Genomic DNA, 24,071 nt, shown 5'->3' with positions numbered 1-24,071 from the left:
GTGTGTCATTATGGTAGAAGTACTGTGTGTCATTATGGTAGAAGTACTGTGTGTCATTATGGTAGAAGTAGTGTGTCATTATGGTAGAAGTACTGTGTGTCATTATGGTAGAAGTACTGTGTGTCATTATGGTAGAAGTACTGTGTGTCATTATGGTAGAAGTACTGTGTGTCATTATGGTAGAAGAACTGTGTGTCATTATGGTAGAAGTACTGTGCGTCATTATGGTAGAAGTACTGTGTGTCATTATGGTAGAAGTACTGTGTGTCATTATGGTAGAAGAACTGTGTGTCATTATGGTAGAAGAACTGTGTGTCATTATGGTAGAAGAACTGTGTGTCATTATGGTAGAAGAACTGTGTGTCATTATGGTAGAAGTACTGTGCGTCATTATGGTAGAAGTACTGTGTGTCATTATGGTAGAAGTATTGTGTGTCATTATGGTAGAAGTATTGTGTGTCATTATGGTAGAAGTACTGTGTGTCATTATGGTAGAAGTACTGTGTGTCATTATGGTAGAAGTACTGTGTGTCATTATGGTAGAAGTACTGTGTGTCATTATGGTAGAAGAACTGTTTGTCATTATGGTAGAAGAACTGTTTGTCATTATGGTAGAAGTACTGTGCGTCATTATGGTAGAAGTATTGTGCGTCATTATGGTAGAAGTACTGTGCGTCATTATGGTAGAAGTACTGTGCGTCATTATGGTAGAAGTACTGTGCGTCATTATGGTAGAAGTATTGTGTGTCATTATGGTAGAAGTATTGTGTGTCATTATGGTAGAAGTACTGTGTGTCATTATGGTAGAAGTACTGTGTGTCATTATGGTAGAAGTACTGTGTGTCATTATGGTAGAAGTACTGTGTGTCATTATGGTAGAAGAACTGTTTGTCATTATGGTAGAAGAACTGTTTGTCATTATGGTAGAAGTACTGTGCGTCATTATGGTAGAAGTATTGTGTGTCATTATGGTAGAAGTACTGTGTGTCATTATGGTAGAAGTACTGTGTGTCATTATGGTAGAAGTATTGTGTGTCATTATGGTAGAAGTATTGTGTGTCATTATGGTAGAAGTACTGTGTGTCATTATGGTAGAAGTACTGTGTGTCATTATGGTAGAAGTACTGTGTGTCATTATGGTAGAAGTACTGTGTGTCATTATGGTAGAAGAACTGTTTGTCATTATGGTAGAAGAACTGTTTGTCATTATGGTAGAAGTACTGTGCGTCATTATGGTAGAAGTATTGTGTGTCATTATGGTAGAAGTACTGTGTGTCATTATGGTAGAAGTACTGTGTGTCATTATGGTAGAAGTATTGTGTGTCATTATGGTAGAAGTATTGTGTGTCATTATGGTAGAGGTATTGTGTGTCATTATGGTAGAGGTATTGTGTGTCATTATGGTAGAAGTATTGTGTGTCATTATGGTAGAAGTATTGTGTGTCATTATGGTAGAAGTATTGTGTGTCATTATGGTAGAAGTATTGTGTGTCATTATGGTAGAAGTACTGTGTGTCATTATGGTAGAAGTACTGTGCGTCGTTATGGTAGAAGTACTGTGCGTCGTTATGGTAGAAGTACTTTGTGTCGTTATGGTAGAAGTACTGTGCGTCGTTATGGTAGAAGTACTGTGCGTCATTATGGTAGAAGTACTGTGCGTCATTATGGTAGAAGTACTGTGCGTCATTATGGTAGAAGTACTATGCGTCATTATGGTAGAAGAACTGTGTGTCATTATGGTAGAAGAACTGTGTGTCATTATGGTAGAAGTACTGTGTGTCATTATGGTAGAAGTACTGTGTGTCATTATGGTAGAAGTACTGTGTGTCATTATGGTAGAAGTACTGTGTGTCATTATGGTAGAAGTACTGTGTGTCATTATGGTAGAAGTACTGTGTGTCATTATGGTAGAAGAACTGTTTGTCATTATGGTAGAAGTACTGTGCGTCATTATGGTAGAAGTACTGTGCGTCATTATGGTAGAAGTATTGTGCGTCATTATGGTAGAAGTACTGTGTGTCATTATGGTAGAAGTACTGTGTGTCATTATGGTAGAAGTATTGTGTGTCATTATGGTAGAGGTATTGTGTGTCATTATGGTAGAAGTACTGTGTGTCATTATGGTAGAAGTATTGTGTGTCATTATGGTAGAAGTATTGTGTGTCATTATTGTAGAAGTATTGTGCGTCATTATTGTAGAAGTATTGTGCGTCATTATGGTAGAAGTACTGTGTGTCATTATGGTAGAAGTACTGTGTGTCATTATGGTAGAAGTATTGTGTGTCATTATGGTAGAGGTATTGTGTGTCATTATGGTAGAGGTATTGTGTGTCATTATGGTAGAGGTATTGTGTGTCATTATGGTAGAAGTATTGTGTGTCATTATGGTAGAAGTATTGTGTGTCATTATGGTAGAAGTATTGTGTGTCATTATGGTAGAAGTACTGTGTGTCATTATGGTAGAAGTACTGTGCGTCGTTATGGTAGAAGTACTTTGTGTCGTTATGGTAGAAGTACTGTGCGTCGTTATGGTAGAAGTACTGTGCGTCATTATGGTAGAAGTACTGTGCGTCATTATGGTAGAAGTACTGTGCGTCATTATGGTAGAAGTACTATGTGTCATTATGGTAGAAGAACTGTGTGTCATTATGGTAGAAGAACTGTGTGTCATTATGGTAGAAGTACTGTGTGTCATTATGGTAGAAGTACTGTGTGTCATTATGGTAGAAGTACTGTGTGTCATTATGGTAGAAGTACTGTGTGTCATTATGGTAGAAGTACTGTGTGTCATTATGGTAGAAGAACTGTTTGTCATTATGGTAGAAGAACTGTTTGTCATTATGGTAGAAGTACTGTGCGTCATTATGGTAGAAGTACTGTGCGTCATTATGGTAGAAGTATTGTGTGTCATTATGGTAGAAGTACTGTGTCATTATGGTAGAAGTACTGTGTGTCATTATGGTAGAAGTATTGTGTGTCATTATGGTAGAGGTATTGTGTGTCATTATGGTAGAAGTACTGTGTGTCATTATGGTAGAAGTATTGTGTGTCATTATGGTAGAAGTATTGTGTGTCATTATTGTAGAAGTATTGTGCGTCATTATTGTAGAAGTATTGTGCGTCATTATGGTAGAAGTACTGTGTGTCATTATGGTAGAAGTATTGTGTGTCGTTATGGTAGAAGTACTGTGTGTCGTTATGGTAGAAGTACTGTGCGTCGTTATGGTAGAAGTACTATGTGTCATTATGGTAGAAGAACTGTGTGTCATTATGGTAGAAGTACTGTGTGTCATTATGGTAGAAATACTGTGTGTCATTATGGTAGAAGAACTGTGTGTCATTATGGTAGAAGTATTGTGTGTCATTATGGTAGAAGTATTGTGTGTCATTATGGTAGAAGTATTGTGTGTCATTATGGTAGAAGTACTGTGTGTCATTATGGTAGAAGTACTGTGTGTCATTATGGTAGAAGTATTGTGTGTCATTATGGTAGAAGTATTGTGTGTCATTATGGTAGAAGTACTGTGTGTCATTATGGTAGAAGTATTGTGTGTCATTATGGTAGAAGTACTGTGTGTCATTATGGTAGAAGTACTGTGTGTCATTATGGTAGAAGTACTGTGTGTCATTATGGTAGAAGAACTGTGTGTCATTATGGTAGAAGAACTGTGTGTCATTATGGTAGAAGTACTGTGTGTCATTATGGTAGAAGTACTGTGTGTCATTATGGTAGAAGTACTGTGTGTCATTATGGTAGAAGTACTGTGTGTCATTATGGTAGAAGTACTGTGTGTCATTATGGTAGAAGAACTGTGTGTCATTATGGTAGAAGAACTGTGTGTCATTATGGTAGAAGAACTGTGTGTCATTATGGTAGAAGTACTGTGTGTCATTATGGTAGAAGTACTGTGTGTGTGTGTCATTGTATACAAAATGTTTGCTCACTATGATTTTTTTTTTCTTCAAAGTTGGCAGCTCTGTGGTATATAAATCAAATGTGTGCCTTAGGATTTGTATTCATATTCACTAATAAAATTGTTAAAATATAAAAAGGGAGACAAATTAGCTCTCTAAAGGAAAAAAGCAAAATAGTTTCTTATTCAACTTCACTGAAAAAATAATCAAATAGTGAAGCTAATTACAAAATAAAGGCCTACTTTCTAAACTGTGCTATATTGCTTCTAACACTTTATTCAATTGATTGATTTTTGAAATGTAGCAGGGAAAATGTTAATGTAATCACTTCCTTAAATGCCATTTTATAGTTGCTATTATCTTTCAACATCATGTAAATGGAGCATTTTCACTAAGGTTCTATAGTGAGTTTTAATGAAGTATTTTTAGGACTGCAGAAAGGAGGAAGGGTTCCTATTAAATTCAGCAAAGGGTTATGAGCTATTAAATGTGTCTTTCTACCTATGATAATAAGCAGCAGTTGATTAAAATGTCCATTACAAAATTCATCTTGCAATTCCTCCATGAATTCCATTTGGGTAGAGGAATATGGAAAGATAGATTCATCTTTCAAAAAAAAAATCTCAAGAGACCAATTTATTTTCCTTCAGAGAAAATATATTCACCTGCGATGTTGTGAATATCAAGTGGCATGCAGTCAGCGCTATTTTTGGAAAGATTTGTAGGAGAAACAAAGCATATGTAAATTGATAATTCAGTTTGGCCTAAATATTACAGGTGAATCATATCTTGATTATTCACCATCTTTATTTTTACCTTATGTATGTTGTCCTTTGCTTTTGTTGGTAAGTGTGAAGGATAACACCTTATAGCCTTTAAATGACTGGCTACTCATTGCCTAATGAGAATGGAGCAAATGTCTGTCCTCATTATGTATGTTGCCTTTAATCGTACATATGCACAAGTGCGTCACATACTAAGAAATACCTATAACACTTAGAGAGTTTTGTGACTAATTTGAAAGAGGGGAGTCTCCATGTCCATCAAAAATGCAGTTGATTGCTGCAAAAATATTCTCCAGAGAGATGATGATGTAAAGGAAGTAGCCCCTGTTTTCCAAACTTCACCACCTAGATTAACAAGTGACCACTTATGGTCACCCCCCTAGAGTGCAGGTGATCATCCTGGAGAATGGTACTTTCCTGTGCCAATGTACACCATTGATGTTTTTATGAGGAGGCTATAAAAGAGTCACTATCTTAATTTGCCCTGCGTTATTAGAGGAACATGACAACCCGTATTTAAAAGAGGAGAATGTACACTATTGAATGAGTAGTCATATGCCTCTCTAACGTGCAGGTAATTACCTTTCAATTTAAAGGGGAGTAGAGTCCACGGCTTCATTCATTACGTGGGAAATAAAAACCTGGCCACCAGGAGGAGGCAAAGATACCCCAGCCAAAGGCTTAAATACCTCCCCCACTCCCCTCATTCCCCAGTCATTCTTTGCCTTTCGTCACAGGAGGTTGGCAGAGAAGTGTCGGAAGATTCTGAGAAGTCTCTTATGGAGGGTAGTACTCTTTGGAATGGGACTGGAGTTTTAAGTAGTCTTGTCAGCCTCTCAGTGAGAGCTTGGGTGAAAGTTAGAGTCCGGAGATGCAGGGAGAGTCTTCCTGCAAAACCATCCGGACTCATTTTAACAGCTCCATAAGCAATCAGCGTTGACGAGTTTCGCTGCCTGCTTCCTACACTAAAGTCCATGTCAGGAGCGATGCTACTACACTGTCATACTTGAGAGGCTGTTTTCCTGTTCCACAATGTTGATTCTGGTAAGATTGTTTCATTTTTATACACATAATGATAACGCAGAAGACAGGGTCACAGTGTGATACCTTTTATCTTTATAGAATCAAGGGTTAATATCCCTAGTATGGGGATTATTGAACAGGTGAGGGGGGGTTATACATAATATTGTTTATTGTGTAATTGCTGCAATATTTATGAGATGAGGCTCTGTCAATGGGTGAACTTAGTTGCATTCCGGGAGTATTTGCGCTGCAGTTTTGGTGCGTTTTTTTACCTAGTGCAGGGGCGGTCCTGCGAGGCATTCCTTCTGACCGGGTGTGTCCTAATCTACTTCTTTGCGGGTCATAGGAGGTGGTGAGTGCCCCGGCCATTGGAGGTTATAAAGGTGCCATTGTTTATATATTATAACTAGTCCGTAATAAAGCCGCAAGCTATGGAGGACTCTGACACGTTAGAGGGTACTCCCTCTTTAAGTTTAGTACCTGTGTTTATTGTAAGGAGGTTCCGGTAGATCTGCCTGCTCAACTATTTTCCCATGCCTCGATAAGGTCTCGACTTATCGAAAAAAGAGGATGTCTAGTACTACTGAGCTGTCCACCTCTGAGGGTTCCCCGTCCCATGAGGTGCGTCCCCTACATTCATCTCCGAGTAAACATGCAGTGCCCCAGGGCATGTCTATTGCTCCTTCGGGAGAGATCCGTTGGTCGTCAGACTTTGCGGATCAACAGCAAACGGCGGTCTCTAACGTGTTTAGTGCCTTACCACGTTCTACTAAACGCAAGCATAAGGTAAAATATGGCGATCTGGCCCAGGGGTCATATACTCCAATGAATATCTCGCAGAGGTTATCCGCTAACGAGGACGACTCCAACTCTTTGGAGGACGTTCCTTCTGGGTCGGAGTCCATGTCATCTAAAGCTACGTTTGCAGAGGAGCCTAACTTTAGGTTTAGGATAGAAAATTTGCGCTTTTTGTTGAGGAAAGTGCTTGCTACTCTCGAGGTTCCGGGACCAAAACTTCCGGAGGAACCCTCGATTCCTAAGCTTGACAAAGTGTATGAGGACAGGGTGGTACCTCAGACCTTCCCGGTTCCTGTTAAGATGGCTAACATTATTAAGAATGAATGGGAGAGATTAGGTTCTTCCTTTTCCCTTTCTTCTTCCTTTAGGAAGCTGTTCCCCGTCCTGGACTCTCAACTCGAGCTATGTGGGACTGTCCCTAAGGTGGATGGTGCTATCTCTACGCTCACAAAGTGGACGACGATTCCTCTTGAGGATAGTTTGTCGTTCAAAGAGTCCATGGATAAAAAGTTAGAAAACATGTTACAGAAGATGTTTCAACACACAGGGTTTGTTTTTCAGCCGGCAGCAGCGGCAGTTGCCGGAGCTGCAACATATTGGTGCAAATCTCTGTCTGATATGGTCGAGAGGGAGACTTCCCTCGATGAGATACAGGAAAGAATTAAGGCCTTGAAGGTTGCTAATTCCTTTATTTGTGATGCCAATATGCAAATTATTCGCCTGAATGCTAAGGTATCAGGTTTTTCTGTATTAGCCCGCAGGGCTCTGTGGTTAAAGTCGTGGTCTGCAGACATGACCTCTAAGTCCAGACTGCTATCCCTTCCCTTTCAGGGAAAAATGCTGATAGGTCCAGGATTGGACTCTATCATATTCACGGTGACGAGCGGCAAGGGTGCTTTCCTACCTCAGGATAAGAAGGTTAAGCCTAAGGGAGCTACTTTTCATCCCTTTCGTGCGGACAAGGCATAACGCCAGTAGCCCGCCGTGAAAGCAGATCAGTCCAAGGGTGTTTGGAAGCCAGCTTAGTCTTGGAAAAAGTCCAAGCAGAACAAGAAGCCCGCCGAAACTAAGTCAGCATGAAGGGGCGGCCCCCGACAGGTCCTCGGACCAAGTAGGGGGCAGATTATCTCTCTTCTCAGAGGCCTGGTTGCAGGATGTTCAGGACCCTTGGGTTCTGGAGGTTGTTGCCCAAGGATACAGGATAGAGTTCAGAACTTATCCGCCCAGGGGCAGATTCCTCCTGTCAAATCTGTCTTCCAGACCAGAGAAGAGATAAGCCTTCCTAGATTGTGTGAGGGATCTAGGGTACTATTCAAACCGTTTCATGGTCCCAAAGAAGGAGGGCACGTTCCGCCCGATTCTAGACCTAAAATGTTTAAACAAGTTTCTGGCTGTTCCATTGTTCAAAATGGAAACGATCAGATCTATTCTGCCCCTAGTTCAAGAGGGGAAGTTCATGACAATAGACTTGAAGGATGCCTACCTTCATGGGCCAATCCACAGGGATCACTTCAGGCTCCTGAGATTTGCATTTCTGGACCAACATTTCCAGTTTGTGGCCCTTCCCTTTGGTCGGGCGACGGCCCCGAGAGTCTTCACAAAGGTTCTGGGGGTGCTGCTTGCAGTAGCCAGATCCAGAGGCATTGCTGTGGCTCCCTATCTGGACGACATCCTAGTCCAGACGCCGTCGTTCAGTCTTACAGAGGACCACTCAAAGGCCCTTCTTCTTTTGCTCCAATCTCACGGTTGGAAGATAAACTCAGGAAAGAGCTCCCTGATTCCCAGCAACAGGGTGGAGTTCCTGGGAATGATAATAGATTCTATATCCATTAGGATATTTATTTAAGATCAGCGATGCAGGAAGATTGTGTCTGCCTGTCTTGCCCTTCAGGTCCTACTCCAGTCCCTCTGTGGCTTGGAGTATGGAGGTGATCAGGCTCATGGTGTCCAGCATCGATGTCATTCCATTCGCCAGGTTCCATCTCAGACCTCTTCAGTTGTGCATGTTGAGACAGTGGAACGGCGATCATTCAGACCTATCCCAGCAGATTGCTTTGGACGATCGGACGAGGGACTCCCTCTCTTGGTGGGTCTGTCTGGATCAAGGGATATCCTTCCTGAGACCGTCCTGGTAAATTGTGACCACGGACGCGAGTCTGGCAGGATGGGGAGCCAGGATGACACAAGGAAAATGGTTTTGAGAGGAATCTCTTCTACCGATTCATATCCTTGAATCTACAATGCTCTGAAGGTGTGGCCTCTTCTGTGGTTGTTTAAATTAATCAGATTCCAGACAGACATCAACCATCGGGGGGGGGCGAGAAGCTCCTTAGCAATGAGGGAGGTTTCTCGGATATTGGAATGGGCAGAGTCCCACAGCTGTTCGCTCTCAGCAATCCACATTCCGGGTGTGGACAACTGGGAAGCAGATTTTCTCAGCAGGATGCCGTAGATAGTTCTCATGGCGTCCAGACTCAATTGCAAGCTACCCAGATACGGGTCGCGGTCCAGGGATCCCCAGGCAGAGCTGATAGAGGCCTTGGCGGTGCCCTGGGAGTTCAACCTAGTTTACATTTTTCCTCCGTTGCCACATCTACCTCGTGTAGTGGCCCGCATCAAGCAGGAGCAAGCTTTGGTTATTCTGATTGCTCCGTCGTGACCGTGGAGGATGTGGTTTGCAGTTCTGGTGGGAATGTCATCTTCTCCTCCATGGAGGTTACCCTGTCGCAGGGATCTGCTGTTACAGGGTCCCTTTCAACATCAAAATCTAGATTCTCTGAGGCTGACTGCTTGGAGATTGAACGCTTAGTCTTGGCCAGGAGAGAGTTTTCTGAGAGAGTGATTGATACTCTTGTTCAGACCAGGAAGCCGGTCACTCGTCGCATCTATCATAAGGTGTGGAGGACTTACTTGTCCTGGTGTGAGAAGCATGGATATCCTTGGCATAAGGTTAAGGTATCCAGGATTCTGTCTTTTCTCCAGGATGGACTGGAGAAGGGGCTTGCCGCCAGTTCCTTGAAGAGACAGATTTCGGCATTATCTGTTCTGTTGCATAAGAGTTGCTGAGCTTCCTGATATTCAGTCTTTTGTTCAGGCTCTGTCTAGGATCAGGCCTGTTTTTAGACAATCCGCTCCTCCCTGGAGCTTGAACTTGGTTCTGAAGGTGTTGCAGAGGGTTCCTTTTGAACCTTTCTTGGAAGGTTTTATATCTGTTGGCTATTGTATCGGCTCGCAGAGTATCTGAGTTGGCTGTCTTGCATTGTGAGCCTCCTTATCTGGTTTTTCATGCTGATAAGGCTGTTCTTCGCACGGGTTTGGGATTTCTTCCCAAGGTTGTGTCCAACCGTAACATCAATCAGGAAATAGTTGTTCCTTCCTTGTGTCCTAACCCCTCTTCTTCTAAGGAGAGGTTACTTCATAATTTGGATGTGGTTCGAGCTTTGAAGTTCTATCTTCAGGCTACAAAGGATTTCAGATATACTACTTCTCTCTTTGTGGTGTATTCAGGGAAGCGCAAGGGGCAGAGAGCCTCTGCAACTTCCTTGTCCTTTTGGTTGAAGAGCATTATTCGCTTGGCCTATGAGACAGCGGGACATAAGCCTCCTCAGGGGATCACGGCTCATTCAACTAGAGCTGTGGCTTCTTCTTGGGCCTTCAAGAATGAGGCCTCTATGGAGCAGATTTGTAAGACGGCTACCTGGTCCTCCTTACAAACTTTTACAAAGTTTTAAAAATTTTACGTTTTTGCTTCTAATATTAGGGTTTGCCTATTGCCCTCCCATTTATATTCAGTGTCCTCTAGAGCTTGGGTATTTGTTCCCACAAGTAATGAATAAAGCTGTGGACTCTCCTCCCCTTTAGATGGAAAATATAAATGATGCTTACCTGATAATTTCATTTCCACGACTCCCGCCAGTTGCTCCGGTGGGCGGATCTAAATTTAGTTTGTTCTTCTGGCACCATTTATACCCTGATATTACTCCTACTGTTCCCTCGGCAGAATGACTGGGGGATGAGGGGAGTGGGGGAGGTATTTAAGCCTGTGGTGTCTTTTCCTCCTCCTGGTGGTCAGGTTCTTATTTCCCACAAGTAATGAATGAAGCCGTGGACTCTCCTCCCCACAATGGAAATGAAATTATCAGGTAAGCATAATTTATATTTTCTAATGGTAATTAACTGTACCATCAGATACCAGGAGACTTTTACAGTGTTCTCCCCAGAACTTGTTAAATGGGCACATAACCCAGCTAAAATTTGGTAATGTGAAATGTGTTCAATGGTTGTTGCTAAAATTATCATTAAAGGGACACTGTACACTAGATTTATTTTTGCACAAATGTTTTGTAGATGATCCATTTATATAGCCCATCTGGGGGTGTTTTTGTAACAATGTATAGTTTTGCTTATTTTTTAATAACATTGTGCTGATTTTCAGACTGATGTCTACAAGCTCCTACCTGCCACTGTTTGCATAATTGGTCTTCATGTGCAGGGGAGGGTCTGCTCTCAGCCCCTTTCAGTGGGTGTCCCAGCCTAACCTCACAAACAGTGCTGAATTGGGAGCTTCTTTTTTTCCCTCCAACCCACTTGCATTTAAGTTTATTAATTTCTTGGCTGTTTAAGTGTGTCTCCTGTATAAAGGCGATATGTGGTTGGAATCTTTGAAGATATGTTATAACTCTTTTCCTCTTAATGGGGACATAATCCCCCCTACATTCCAAGATACTAATTTTAAAACTCCTTTCTGCATCTACCCTCCTTCAACATAAAAAATATATACTAGCCACTTGTTAGCCGACTTTGGGGAAAGCATATGTCACACCTGCATAAAAGATACATATTCCCGTATCCACATAAGTTATCAGAGCTAGGGGTAAGGGGTGCGTATTAGTACATTCACTTATCTTGTTGTAGTCTTCGTGGCGGCCACAACTTCACCGGGTCATTGGCTCTACTGCCGTTTCTGGCGCTGTGACCACCTATACACCCGCTCCTACCCTGTCAGTCCGCGCTGTGCTTTCTCTGGGCATGTACCGTACCCCTCCTACCGCCCGCAGATAGGGATTCTGGGAGCGCTCCTCTCCTACAGACTTGCTGTGGCCAGTGGTGTTCTGCCTTCCCTTCCCGCAGACCACTTGCTTTGACCCTGCCGATAGGGTCCACCGGCTTCTGGATGTTAATCCGACGTGAATGCCCGCTCTTGGTAGGCGTCTTCCTGGCTCCTAGCAGTCTACGGATCACTGCTCACACTGTGGGAAGGCTGTGTTCTCCCAACCTTGGAACGCCAAACTTGCAGCCCATGCCAAGCTCCTCCCCTTTTGGACCTCCAGCCATCAAATTGAATTGGGAGCTTCTAAGTAAGTTTTTAAAAGGTTTTATACTGTATTATTATTATTAGATCATTTTATGTGCATATTATTCTTTATAGTAGTGTCTATTACATGCAGTTATATGTAAATTGGTGTATACTTTCCCTTTAAGTCAATTTATGTTAAACTATGCAATTCATTTGTGCTTTTGAAAGCATAAGTAACAATTACATTTTTTTTGTTTTTTTATAATATTGCAAAGTATTACATCGCCCCCACCTGGCTTTTTCATAATGCCACTTGGCTGGCAAACTTTTCTGTGGAGAACACTGTTTTATACAAGGGAGAGTGGGTTTCTTTGACAAACCCATCTTCCCCTAGAACCAAAAAGAGAGGCTTTAGCTGTTTTTTCCCCAAAGAATAATCTTTTTCTCCTGTCATCTGTATTTGCCTAGTGTAATCATTGCATAGGGACTAGGAGCTCCAATGGTGTCTCTGTGTACAAAAGAAAGCATACAACCCACGGATGAAAAAACTTGTCAGCTAGGTGGTGATTATGGTTTCCTGGACTGAAATAGTACCCTTTGTTAGCACCACAGTGTGGGGTAAGTCAACCCTCTTTGGAAGAGAAGAAACCTCTCTTTCAAATAAGTTTCAATGGTCATACACCCAGGTGGCTGTCAGGTCTACAGGGTGATAACAATAAACCTGTTTGGTCTATGAGGGTAACAAAATCAGGGGGTGTATTTAACCCCCTCTATTCCCTTGCCAAAGTACATAGAGGGACATGTGACCCTATTTTCAGGGTCTGGTCACTCTATAAAAGATATTTTTGATATCAGTGCTTCTGATTGGCCCACTAGCAGAACAAAAAAACTATACATGTGGTCAAGATAGCCAAATGCTGTTATAAGTCTACATTTTACATCTGTATGCTCTCCACCATAAATACTTATCCTTGGAAAATTACAGCACTTCTTTTAAATATCTATATTGTAATCAGGAAACACCTTGTAAATATAAGACATTTCTGTTGTATTAGAATTACACCTAAGCCAAGTCAAAACATTTTTGAAACAACTTGACATCCTTTTTACTGCAATTGTATATTCCACCTATTTTGAGGAGCCAATCTGGGCTTGTGTCTGCAGACAACAAGGCAGACAATGGCCATAAAATGCATTGTTTTGCAATTGTTATCTGTTAAAGCAAATTAGGGAAAGGTATGTAACAGGGTTAGCCTTGAGAAGTCAGCAGGGTATATTTCAATTTCCAAGAATTAGAAAATCCTAATTTTCAGGACAAAAATACATGAAAAGTGGCAAAATAAATGTCTGCCTCTTAACTGAATGCATTTGACAGTTTTTCACAGCCAGGGGGCTTTAGTTCATGTGTGCCATATAGATAACATAGTGCTCACACCGTTGAGTTACTTATGAGAGGACACTGATTGGCTTAAATGCAAGTCTGTTAAAAGAACTGAAAAGGTGATGGACTGGCTAAGCATGTCTGCAGACCTAAACCCTATTGAGCATCTGTGGGGCATCCTCAAATGGAAGGTGGGGGAGCGCAAGGTCTCTAACATCCACCAGCTCTGTGATGTCGTCATGGAGGAGTGGAAGAGGACTCCAGTGGCAACCTGTGAAGCTCTGATTAAGGCAGTGCTGGAAAATAATGGTGGACACATAAAAAATTGACACTTTGGGCCCAATTTGGACATTTTCACTTAGGGGTGTACTCACTTTTGTTGCGGTTTAGACATTAATGGCTGTGTGTTGAGTTATTTTGAGGGGACAGCAAATTTACACTGTTATACAGGCTGTACACTCACTACTTTACATTGTAGCAAAGTGTCATTTCTTCAGTGTTATCGCATGAAAAGATATAATAAAATATTTACAAAAATGTGAGGGGTGTACTCACTTTTGTGAGATACTGTATATGTGTGTGTGTGTATATATATATATATATATATATATATATATATATATATATATATATATATATATATATGTATGTATGAGCACCTGAGATCTCATATATTTGAGCCCATATTACTTTTTTGTGCAATTTTTTATTTTTTTTAATCATTTTTATTAGATAGTGTTATTATGAGTTATGACACGCTAACCTGACAAGCGATAACTTCTATTGCATTTAAGCGTGCATTTACTTTCAACTTGTAATATGAGCGCAGTTTAACTTGTGTGCAAACAAACGCGAAAACACAATATCAATCACTCGCTTGTTCTTCACTCGTAATCTGACTCTGTGTTGGTAGTGGGTTCTTTCGGGAATAATTTACCTTTGTATATTGACAAACCATTACAACCATATGTGATAAAAACAGATCTTATTGGAAAACACTGAGCATTTTACAGACACTTGGAAATGTTTATTGGAATCAGGATTGGCGGTTGTTAACAGGAACATTTTAAGTAATTTGGATAAAAAATATTTTGGGATAAACCTGAAAAAGTGAGGTTTTTGACTGTTCTTGCTATGACAGTTTGAAAAATTATTTTCATGGCTACAGCATGACTGGTTTAATAGTTATGCTTAATATTTGGCAGGATCCTAGGTCTCTAGGTCATCTTTAATATATTTTAAGAAAATGCATGTCAGACTTAACATCATTACTCAATGCATTTAGAGTCAAAATTACTATATATTACAATAAATTGTATTGACATTTCTCCCACATGTTGGAAGCAAGAAGCTTAATATGCCTATGCTAGGGAAGCCGTATGCAACAGAACCGTTATCACAAAGCATATGGTACTATTTATCAGAAGAATTTTTGCAAATAAGCATTTTAAATGTACAAAATTGTATGTGACACCAGCCATGTTACTGCCTATGTTTTAAGGGGCTTATTAGTAAAATAGTCAAATACTGTAATAATTTTACTATTACCCTACTGTGTCTCTAACTATGCGTACAACCCAGCACTTTCTGCTTTTGAGCTCTATTCAGCTATTAGCTCACTTGATTGGCTCACTATTTATATCCAGCTTAAAGGGACAGTCTAGTCCAAAATAAACTTGATTCAGATAGAGAATTTAATTTTAAACTATTTTCTAATTTACTTTTATCACCAATTTTGCTTTGTTTTCTTGGTATTCTTAGTTGAAAGCTAAACCTAGGAGGTTAATATGCAAATTTCTAAACCCTTGAAGGCTGCCCCTTCTCTTGGGCATTTTGACAGTTTTTCACCACTAGAGGGTGTTAGTTCATGTGTGTCATATAGATAACACTGTGCTCACGCACGTGGAGTTCCAGTGAGCCAGCTCTGATTGGCTAAAATGGATGTCTGTCAAAAGAACAGTTTGCAGAGGCTTAGATACAAGGTAATCACAGAGGTAAAAAGTGTATTTATATAACTGTGTTGGTTATGCAAAACTGGGGAAGAGGTAATAAAGGGATCATGTATCTTTTTAAACAATACAAATTCTGGTGTAGACTGTCCCTTTAAGAGTGAAAGTGCATTGTGGCTTCAGAGCAAATGTAACTCTGTGTTTAACCTCATTGTGTGTGTTAAGAACATAATTAAAGACATGCAATAGTGCAATAAGCAGATGCCATAGTGCATTAGAGTGTTTAGCACTGTTATGCTATGTTCCCTTAAGCTGTTACTCAAGAAAAAGCAACCTCCCTCCCCAAATTGTGAAGAAACTGTAGTAGTTAATGTTGACATACTTTTCAAGAAAATTTGTTTTTTGAATGCATTTCTCTGTCTTTTTACTTTTGAAAAACAACTTAAACTCTTACAATCTTTTCCTTTTTTGCCATTTACTTTGCACAGTGGTGTTGAGTACTTGTATGTAATGCACAACATGGGTTTTTACCCTTTGGTAGTTTTTTTCCCCTTTTGTGGGTCATGGTGTCAGGCCCCCTGCATGTGTAATGCTGCTTCAGTCAGCGCGGCTCAGTGAATATATAGCAAGGGAAATAGGCAGCTGAGTCTAGTTGGCGTAGAACTTCTCGGCAGATGGGAGCAAATGATGTGACTGTGCTAGAAAACTCTTTAAAGGAAAGAGTAGTATCCTTGACACCTGCTGCTTTACCCAGCCAAAATGTTATTTTATTTGTTCTCTGGCCTATTTTCTTGGCTCATCAGTTTTATTTAATGAGTAATAATAATGAGGATTTCTTCAATGAGATGAAGGATGAGAGTTTTTTTGCTTAATAATAAGATATATATATTTATTTTAATTAAAGAATGTTTGTACTCTTGGGGGGGCGGAGCCAAGCCGTGCAGGAACATGGCCGCATAATACCAGAGCTCCGTATCAATCTTCACTCTTAGCCCTTCATAAATGTCCAGGAGATAGCCATAAGTGGACAGAATCAGCTCCGGAGATTAACCTTTCAGTAGGTCACCTACGGTGTAGCCCTGATATGCCGCAAGAAGTTTTCAGACCCTGCACGACTTATTAGGCACGCATGGAAACGGAGCCATTGCAGTTATTCTACTCTGCATTTTAAACTAACCTGTGGCCCCGGTCGTGCTTCTATCCTCTCACAGACAGCCAGGATCGGATCACTTACCTAAAACTTACCCTTCACTTGCTGCCCGGGACTGAGAGCGCCCACTGGACTTTGCAGATCACCCACACGGTGACGCCATCATAGATTGCCCGACACGTGGGTGAGGAGTTTGCCTTGAACCTCCGCTCGAGTGTCGCTGTTACACCGACAGCGGAGAATAGACACTTCTACAGCGGCTTTCTTGGCACACTGAGAGACAACTTCCCCCACGCCGGTACACTTATACAAGTGCTTCACTCTACAAGTGGGGCTTACTAGAGGGCCTCCAACAAACGGGCTTGGTCAGAGGCGCAACTTTCTTGAAGCGCAGGTAACAATTTAATATTATTGCATACTCCACCTAGCCTAAACTTCATACATTATTATCGGGGCCACAGCATAACTGCTCACCTGGCGACTTGGGGAATCCACCCTTAGATTTAACAATAAGGCCTGGACAGTGACCCCTTTCAGTAGCACCATCATATGCAGATAAATTAAGCTGCCTAATTGGCCTTCTGAAACGGTTTCTAAACCACATCACTCACATTGCATCCCTGCTTTCTAAATTGTACCACTTTTGTCAGGGCCTCACCGGCTGGGGGACAGATCCGTGATGACCCCTAAGAAAGGACATAAGTCAGATAAACCTATGAAAAACCCGTCACAGACCCCATCTGTGTCCTCATTTTTCCACTCTGCTGAAGCTACTCCCATGGCTCATGGGGGACTGCCGGACCCAGCAAACCCTCCACTTTCAACAGGGGAGGTAAAATCACAACAGGATCCACTGCAAGCCATACAGGTGAGACTTGCTTCTCTCCCATCTAAATCGGACCTAGAGTCATTAAAATCTTTCATTAAAGAGGAAATGAGGGATCTTAAGAGGGATCTCAATGAGATGGGAGCTCGAATGGAATGCCTGGAGGAAGGCCAAGAAACCCTTAACAACTTAGTCAGTGCTAACACACAACAAATCTCAATCCAGGACTCCATGGTGCAGTCCCTCCAGGACAAAGTGGAGGACCTGGGTAATCGGGGCCGCAGAAACAATTTGAGATTTTGTGGCATTCCAGAAGAGATACCCCAGGAACAACATAAAACCTACATAGTAGGCCTTTTTCAGCTTCTATCCCCTACCTCTCCACCGCTGCAGCCAGAAGATATCGATAGGGCCCATAGGGCATTGCGCCCCCTCCCTAGGCCCCCGCTGCCACCGTGAGATGTTATCGTCAGATTCTTACGCTTCACCTCTAAGGACACCATTTGGCAGGCTGCCAGGGCAAGACAATCAATATCATATCAAGGTCATTCGCTCCAGATCTATCAAGACCTCAGCCCCTTGACAATTCAGAGGCGTAAGGAAGTCAAGTTCATAACAAGTACCCTCCAAGAACATGGTATTAGGTACCGCTGGGGTTTTCCTTTTAGCCTTATAATAAATCATAATGGCTCACAAGTAGTCTACAAGGACTTTAATGACCTCGATGACCTCTCCAGATCCTTAAATATTCCATTCCGGTCTCCCAATGAAGTCAACATCTTGACGCCTCCCGACCCTGCGGAGCCTGAACCCTCACGCCCCTTGGAGCGGAGGCCACAGTGGCAGAGAGTCCAGCCAAAAAGAAGAAAAGTGGACAAACTATCAACAAGAGACGAAGTGCCTCCCCCATGATCTACTACTTCTACTTTGGTTCTCTTTTCTCTTCTACACTAAGCCTGGCCCTCGATTTTTGCTCCTTATGTAGTCACAATTTTGGGTCACCAATTAACAACTGGCGGGACACTAACTCTCTCCTCTGCCTCTTCTGCTCCAGCCTTGGTAGATAAAAGTGGGTTGGACCTGCCTTGGTAATGTATTGTTCTTTATCATATTGTTTCGGAACTGATATGCCTCTCTGAAGTATTACCTTTGCTACTTACCAGGACACACTTTTTAGAGTGGAATGTCATCATTCCTTCCCTGAATGGCTTGTTATGCTTATTATTGTGCTTGCTAATTAAGTGTTCTGGTAAATGTCTCTCAATATGCTACTATACAATCTACTAAAATACTGTGCACTTGAACTTACTCACAATGCCCTATGATCCAGAAACAATGTGCCAAAACCACAGAAGTAAAAGATGGGCAAGAAACATACCCTATCCTGCAATATGTTGACCAATGTTAAGGTCGTGTTGAATTTAATTTACATTTCTAGGTTTATGCAGTGTTCTTTTTTTACACACATTGCCAGGGAAGAAGCAAAAACCTTTATTCTTAAGAACTGTTAAGATAAAATTGTGTCTACTGTTTAGCATGTTTACAGTTTCACCATATACCATGATATGTTTTGTGAAATAATGCCTTACAATGATTCACTTAGTCTTGCACATAAATGCAAAATATGGCCCCCCTTTGCCCAGATTGAGGTTATAATAGCTCCAGTTTTCCTCAGTTCAACACACTATCTTGGTGGTCCCGTTGAGTAATCCCAGCTAGTGGGGCCCTCTCTTTAGGCCTCTAGATTTTTTCTTTTCTTTTCCCCCTTTTTCTTAGCAGGTATCATATATTTTTTGACCACTGATTAACATACTATATGTTTAACTTTCTACTCTGGATACAAATTGTTTACAATATAACCTAAGAGTATGATAGGTGATACTCTTCCCCCCTTTTGTATGGTGTATTGCAAGTTGGCTCGTACACTTAATACAATAGTTATTGCTGTTTTGTTGTTTTTCTTGTTTTTGGTATGTAATTATGCCTTTACTCAACTTTCAGTTTATGCTTATTGTTTTTTTCTTTTAGTTCTCCCTCCCCTTTACCCTTCCCGTCCAGTCTCGGGAGCCCCATCCTTATTTCAGGGTAAAATCTTTATTAGTCTATATACATTAGTTGCTCTTTTCAACTTTCAAGTCAATGGATAGTTTACTTACTAAAATTACCATTCTATCTCATAATACCAAAGGTCTTAATAGTCCACAAAAGCGGTCACTAGCTCTAAGAGACTATAAGAGACACAAGGGTGACATCCTTTTTATACAGGAGAACCATTTTAAAAGGGGATATGAACCTAAAAATAGTTTTCAAAGATTTGGTCAGCTTTTTTTCCCCTCTAATACTACTATACATAATGGGGTTGGGATCCTGATTAACAAAAATCTACCTTTTGTTGTTTCTTCCTTCCACAAGGATAGAGAAGGGAGATATTTGATATTAATGGGACATCTTTATCATAAGCCCGTGACATTAGTAAATTTATATGCCCTGAATGTAAACCCCACCCCCTTCTTCCACCACCTTAGTAACAAAATCTTAGAAGTCGCTAAGGGCAGCTTAATTCTAGGTGGCGACTTCAATTTGGCATTTGATCCAGTGCTAGATTGTTCGACTGGCTCGTCTTCCACACCAAATAAGACACTAAAGCAAATCAAACATTCTCTTTCACACTTGGCAATACACGACACTTGGCGCCTCCAACATCCCCACGACAGAGATTTTACATTTTACTCCAACCCCCACCAACTATATACCAGAATAGATTACATATTTGCCGATGTCTCCAGCTTATCCTCTATCGCCCAAACTAATATAAACCCTATAACATGGTCAGATCACGCCATTATTAGCTGCCAGCTCCACTGGCGTCCCATTGACCCCTCTACCTCTAAATGGAGGTTTGACGAATCCCTCCTCAGAGATCCCCAGTCATTCATACAGATACAAAAGGCTCTAATTGACTATTTTCAAAGGAATGACACTCCCGAGGTTGACATACATCATATATGGAATGCTCACAAATGCGTCCTCCGTGGGGAGCTAATTGCACTTAGGGCAGCAAGAAGGAAACAACAGAATGTATACCTTGACTCCCTCCTAGTTGATATTGACAAATTACAAGACTTACACAAACTACACCCTACAAATACATCCCTGATGGATAGTATCACCCACAAAAGAGACCAGCTCCGTGTGTTTTTGGACAACGAGGCCAAGACCAAAGCCCTATATCTTAAGAAAGTTTATTACGAAGGGGCTAACAAGCAAGGCAGGATGCTGGCCCGCCAGCTCAAGAAACGTACAAATAAAAAACATATAATGGGAATTTATGACCCGGGCGGTTCTAGAAAGTCCTCCTCTAAAGATATTACACAGGCCTTTGGGGACTACTATGACACCCTTTACAATACAAGACGAGGTTCGGCTGACCCCCTCCCCACAGATATAACAACTTACCTTAACGGTATCAACCTTCCCAAATTGTCTGTGGAACAAAGGGATGAATTGGATGCCCCATTCTCAGATGAGGAACTACTTAACGCCATCTCTTCACTCCCGTCTGGTAAAGCTCCTGGACCTGATGGTTCGTATTACACACAATTTAAAGAAATCCTATCCCCATATTTACTTAGATACTTCCATAGCATAGATGAGCTAGGAGCATTCTCTCAGTCTTCACTTCAGGCACATATTTCCGTTATCCCCAAACCTAACAAATCACCTGACCTAGTAACCAATTACCGCCCCATCTCACTAATTAATGTTGACCTTAAGATTTTTGCTACACTAATTGCAACTCGCCTCAATCGCCTTCTTCCTACCCTTATACACAAAGACCAAGTTGGATTTGTCCCGGGTCGAGAGGCAAGAGATAATACGGTTCGCAATATACATCTAATCTGGCACGCTTCACACAAAAAGATCCCTACCACATTTATATCCAAAGATGCTGAAAAAGCCTTTGACCGGGTCAACTGGTCTTACTTAAGAGCTACCCTGCAAGCTTTTGGCCTTGGCTCAATCATATTAAAGCGGATATTTGCCCTATATTCCTCGCCCAGTGCCCGTATATCAGTAAATGGCTTCCTATCCGCTTCAATCGATATTAAAAACGGAACACGTCAAGGCTGTCCCCTTTCCCCCTTACTATTTGCCTTATTTATCGAGACCTTAGCCTCCAAGATTAGAAATATGTCCGCAATTCGGGGCGTCATGGTGGGGGGAGAAGAGTATAAGGTGTCTCTGTTTGCCGACGACATCTTGTTTTCCCTTACTGAGCCAGAGACATCTATCCCCCCTCTATTATCTGAACTTTCTATCTTTAATAAACTCACAGACTTCCTTATTAATCAGAACAAATCTGAAATTCTAGCGTTGGGTCTCCCTGAACACTCTATAAATCTAATAAAGAATAGTTGCCCCTTAAAATGGTGCCCAGAAGCACTTAAATATCTAGGGGTATACCTCCTTAAATCCACGGATGAATTATTCCAGACTAACTATATCCCTATCAAAAATGCAATAATGCGAGACCTCTCTTCTTGGGGCTCAAAAAAACTCTCCTGGTGGGGCAGAATCAATACCATAAAAATGAATATTTTCCCAAGACTTCTATACATCATGGGAGCGGTGCCGATACCTCTGCCTCCTTCGTACCTGCCCCAGGTACAGAACTTAATTAACACCTTCGTGTGGAAAAAAATCCCACCTAGAATAAACAAAACCACCATGTTACTACCTTGTGAGCAGGGCGGTTTGGGACTGCCTGACCTGGAGAGATACAGAATGTCTGTGTCTCTACAAAGAATTTTAGACTGGAGGGTGGCAGACGGGCAGAGGAGATGGGTTCGACTTGAGAAACAGCTAAACCCAGACTTCCCACTAGCTTCCTTTTGCTGGAGCCCTAACTTCTCGGGAAACATGAAAATGCTACCTAACCCAATCACAAAAGAGACATTTATATTATGGGACTCGACCTCTCGCCACCACCCCTGTTTATCCTCAAATCCAGGCCCCTTGACCTCTCTTAGACATAACCCTGATTTTTCTTTAAGTCTCTTGACGAAACCACAACTCTATACCTCCACTGAGGAAGACACAATATTACATAATGTAACTAGTAATGACTCTATATGCTCCCAAGACCAACTGATAGATAAAGGATATGAATGGGCACGTAACTGGTTCTCTTATAGAAGACTCCAAAACTACATATCCACACACAAATATACAAATAATATGACTCGCCCTCCAACTAATATTGAGAAACTGTATCTCCTAGACTCGCCACTGAAACACTCTCTCTCCGCTATCTACAAAATCTTAACCCAACCTCCCCCTGGAAACCTACCGTATTCAATAGAGATGTGGGAGAGGGAACTAGGTATAATTATACTTCCACAAACTGCAACTAACATATTCCTTAACACCAAAAAATCCTCCACCTCAGCATCCATCCTAGAAACCAATTATAAAATATTACATTGTTGGTATTTAACCCCACGGAGGATGCACCGGTTATACCCTAACACTAATAATAAATGCTGGAGATGCGGCCATGTGGGAAGTGGCATGGGACACATGTGGTGGTGGTGCTCACAATTAAACCATTTTTGGTATGAAGTAATTGAAGAAATAGAAAAGATATTCCAAGTGCACCTGCCCCCGGATCCCCTTATTTGGCTGTTAAACAAATCTGTTAAATTGCCGCTTAAATCCCTTCTTCCTTTATTCCGTATATTTACCAATAGTGTTAAAACTCTGATTGCCAAACACTGGAGAGCAAGAGAGGTTCCTACTTTGGGAATGTGGAGAGCTAAGGTATCAGAACTCCTAGAATTAGAAGAGTATTCCCTTTATAAGAAAGGTAACACGGATAGTTTTATAATGATACAAGCTATTTGGGATGAATATAAGAGGACATATAGACTTGGTTAGGCCATGTAAGAGATTAGTATATTTATTTATTTTTTTCCCTTTTTTGTAAGTTAATTTTATCCCGAGACTGGACACACCCCTCTCCCTCACCCTCTCTATTTTATGGACAGATCTTGTTTTTCTTTTCTGTGTTAATATGTGTTATAAAATTGTTTGGATCTATGCCTCCTTATAACATCCTAAATGTTCCTATGTCTGTATGATTTATGTATACGATGTGGGTTGTGTATTGAATCCATTCAATAAAAAAGAATTTAACTAAAGAATATTTGTACTCTTCATATCCTTTAAGATACAATATGGAAAAATAACATTCCCTATGAGTGAAAAAGAAAACCTAATTCCTTTTACTTCTATCTTTTAGGACAAATATGGTAAAACGGGATAAAACCCAAGCCATTGATTCTTCAGTGTTTGATGAGATGTTGTTATATCTTCCTGAGAAGCTGAGGGACAGGTTATTACCTTTCCAGAAGGAAGGAATCCATTTTGCTCTGGAGAGAGAAGGAAGGTAAGAAGGGTTATCTGGTTTATAAATGAGCAATAATAGTGTGTGTAGCAGCAGAATATAAATGCTGTTTGATCTTTGGAATTTGGTTTTCTTCTGTTTTAGTGGAAATTAAAAAAAAGAATAATAATAATGATAAAAATATTATGTAAAAAGATCATGGCCTCGTACTAATTAATATGGTAATATAGTAATCTCTATCAGAGCGATGCCAATATTGTTTCTTTGGACAGAACTTAAACATTTTAATTTTCTCTTATGTTTCTTAACCCCTTAGCGACAGAGGCATACCCTGTATGTTGCTTGTCGCATTGGGTTTAAAGGGATCTAACAGCATGAGTCTTGCAGACTGCATGCCTCACAGAGTGCGTTAGCTGTTAAGTGATTAAAGATACTGGACCTGATTCTTTCAATTGGGATCATATGGATTCTGAATTTGAAGGGTTAATCAACTTTTCAGTTTACTTCTATTATCAAATGTATTTTGTTTTCTTTGTACCTTT

At 41.0% G+C, this 24,071-nt stretch overlaps 1 protein-coding gene across 2 annotated transcripts in view; it reads left to right on the top strand.

Annotated features, from left to right (window-relative positions):
- Positions 1-24,071, top strand: part of ZRANB3 (zinc finger RANBP2-type containing 3) — a 1,006,798-nt gene that overhangs the window by 22,747 nt on the left and 959,980 nt on the right. For both annotated transcript variants that reach the window (XM_053698237.1, XM_053698236.1), the window contains one exon: positions 23,425-23,571. In XM_053698237.1, coding sequence (XP_053554212.1) covers positions 23,432-23,571 — 140 coding nt within the window. In that variant the 5' untranslated portion in view covers positions 23,425-23,431. The remainder of the gene's footprint in view (positions 1-23,424; positions 23,572-24,071) is intronic.

Source organism: Bombina bombina, chromosome 1 (assembly GCF_027579735.1).
Source record: "Bombina bombina isolate aBomBom1 chromosome 1, aBomBom1.pri, whole genome shotgun sequence".
Taxonomy (NCBI): domain Eukaryota; kingdom Metazoa; phylum Chordata; class Amphibia; order Anura; family Bombinatoridae; genus Bombina; species Bombina bombina.
The sequence above is the reverse complement of the archived record's forward strand: the minus strand, read 5'-3'. Positions and strand labels throughout refer to the sequence as shown.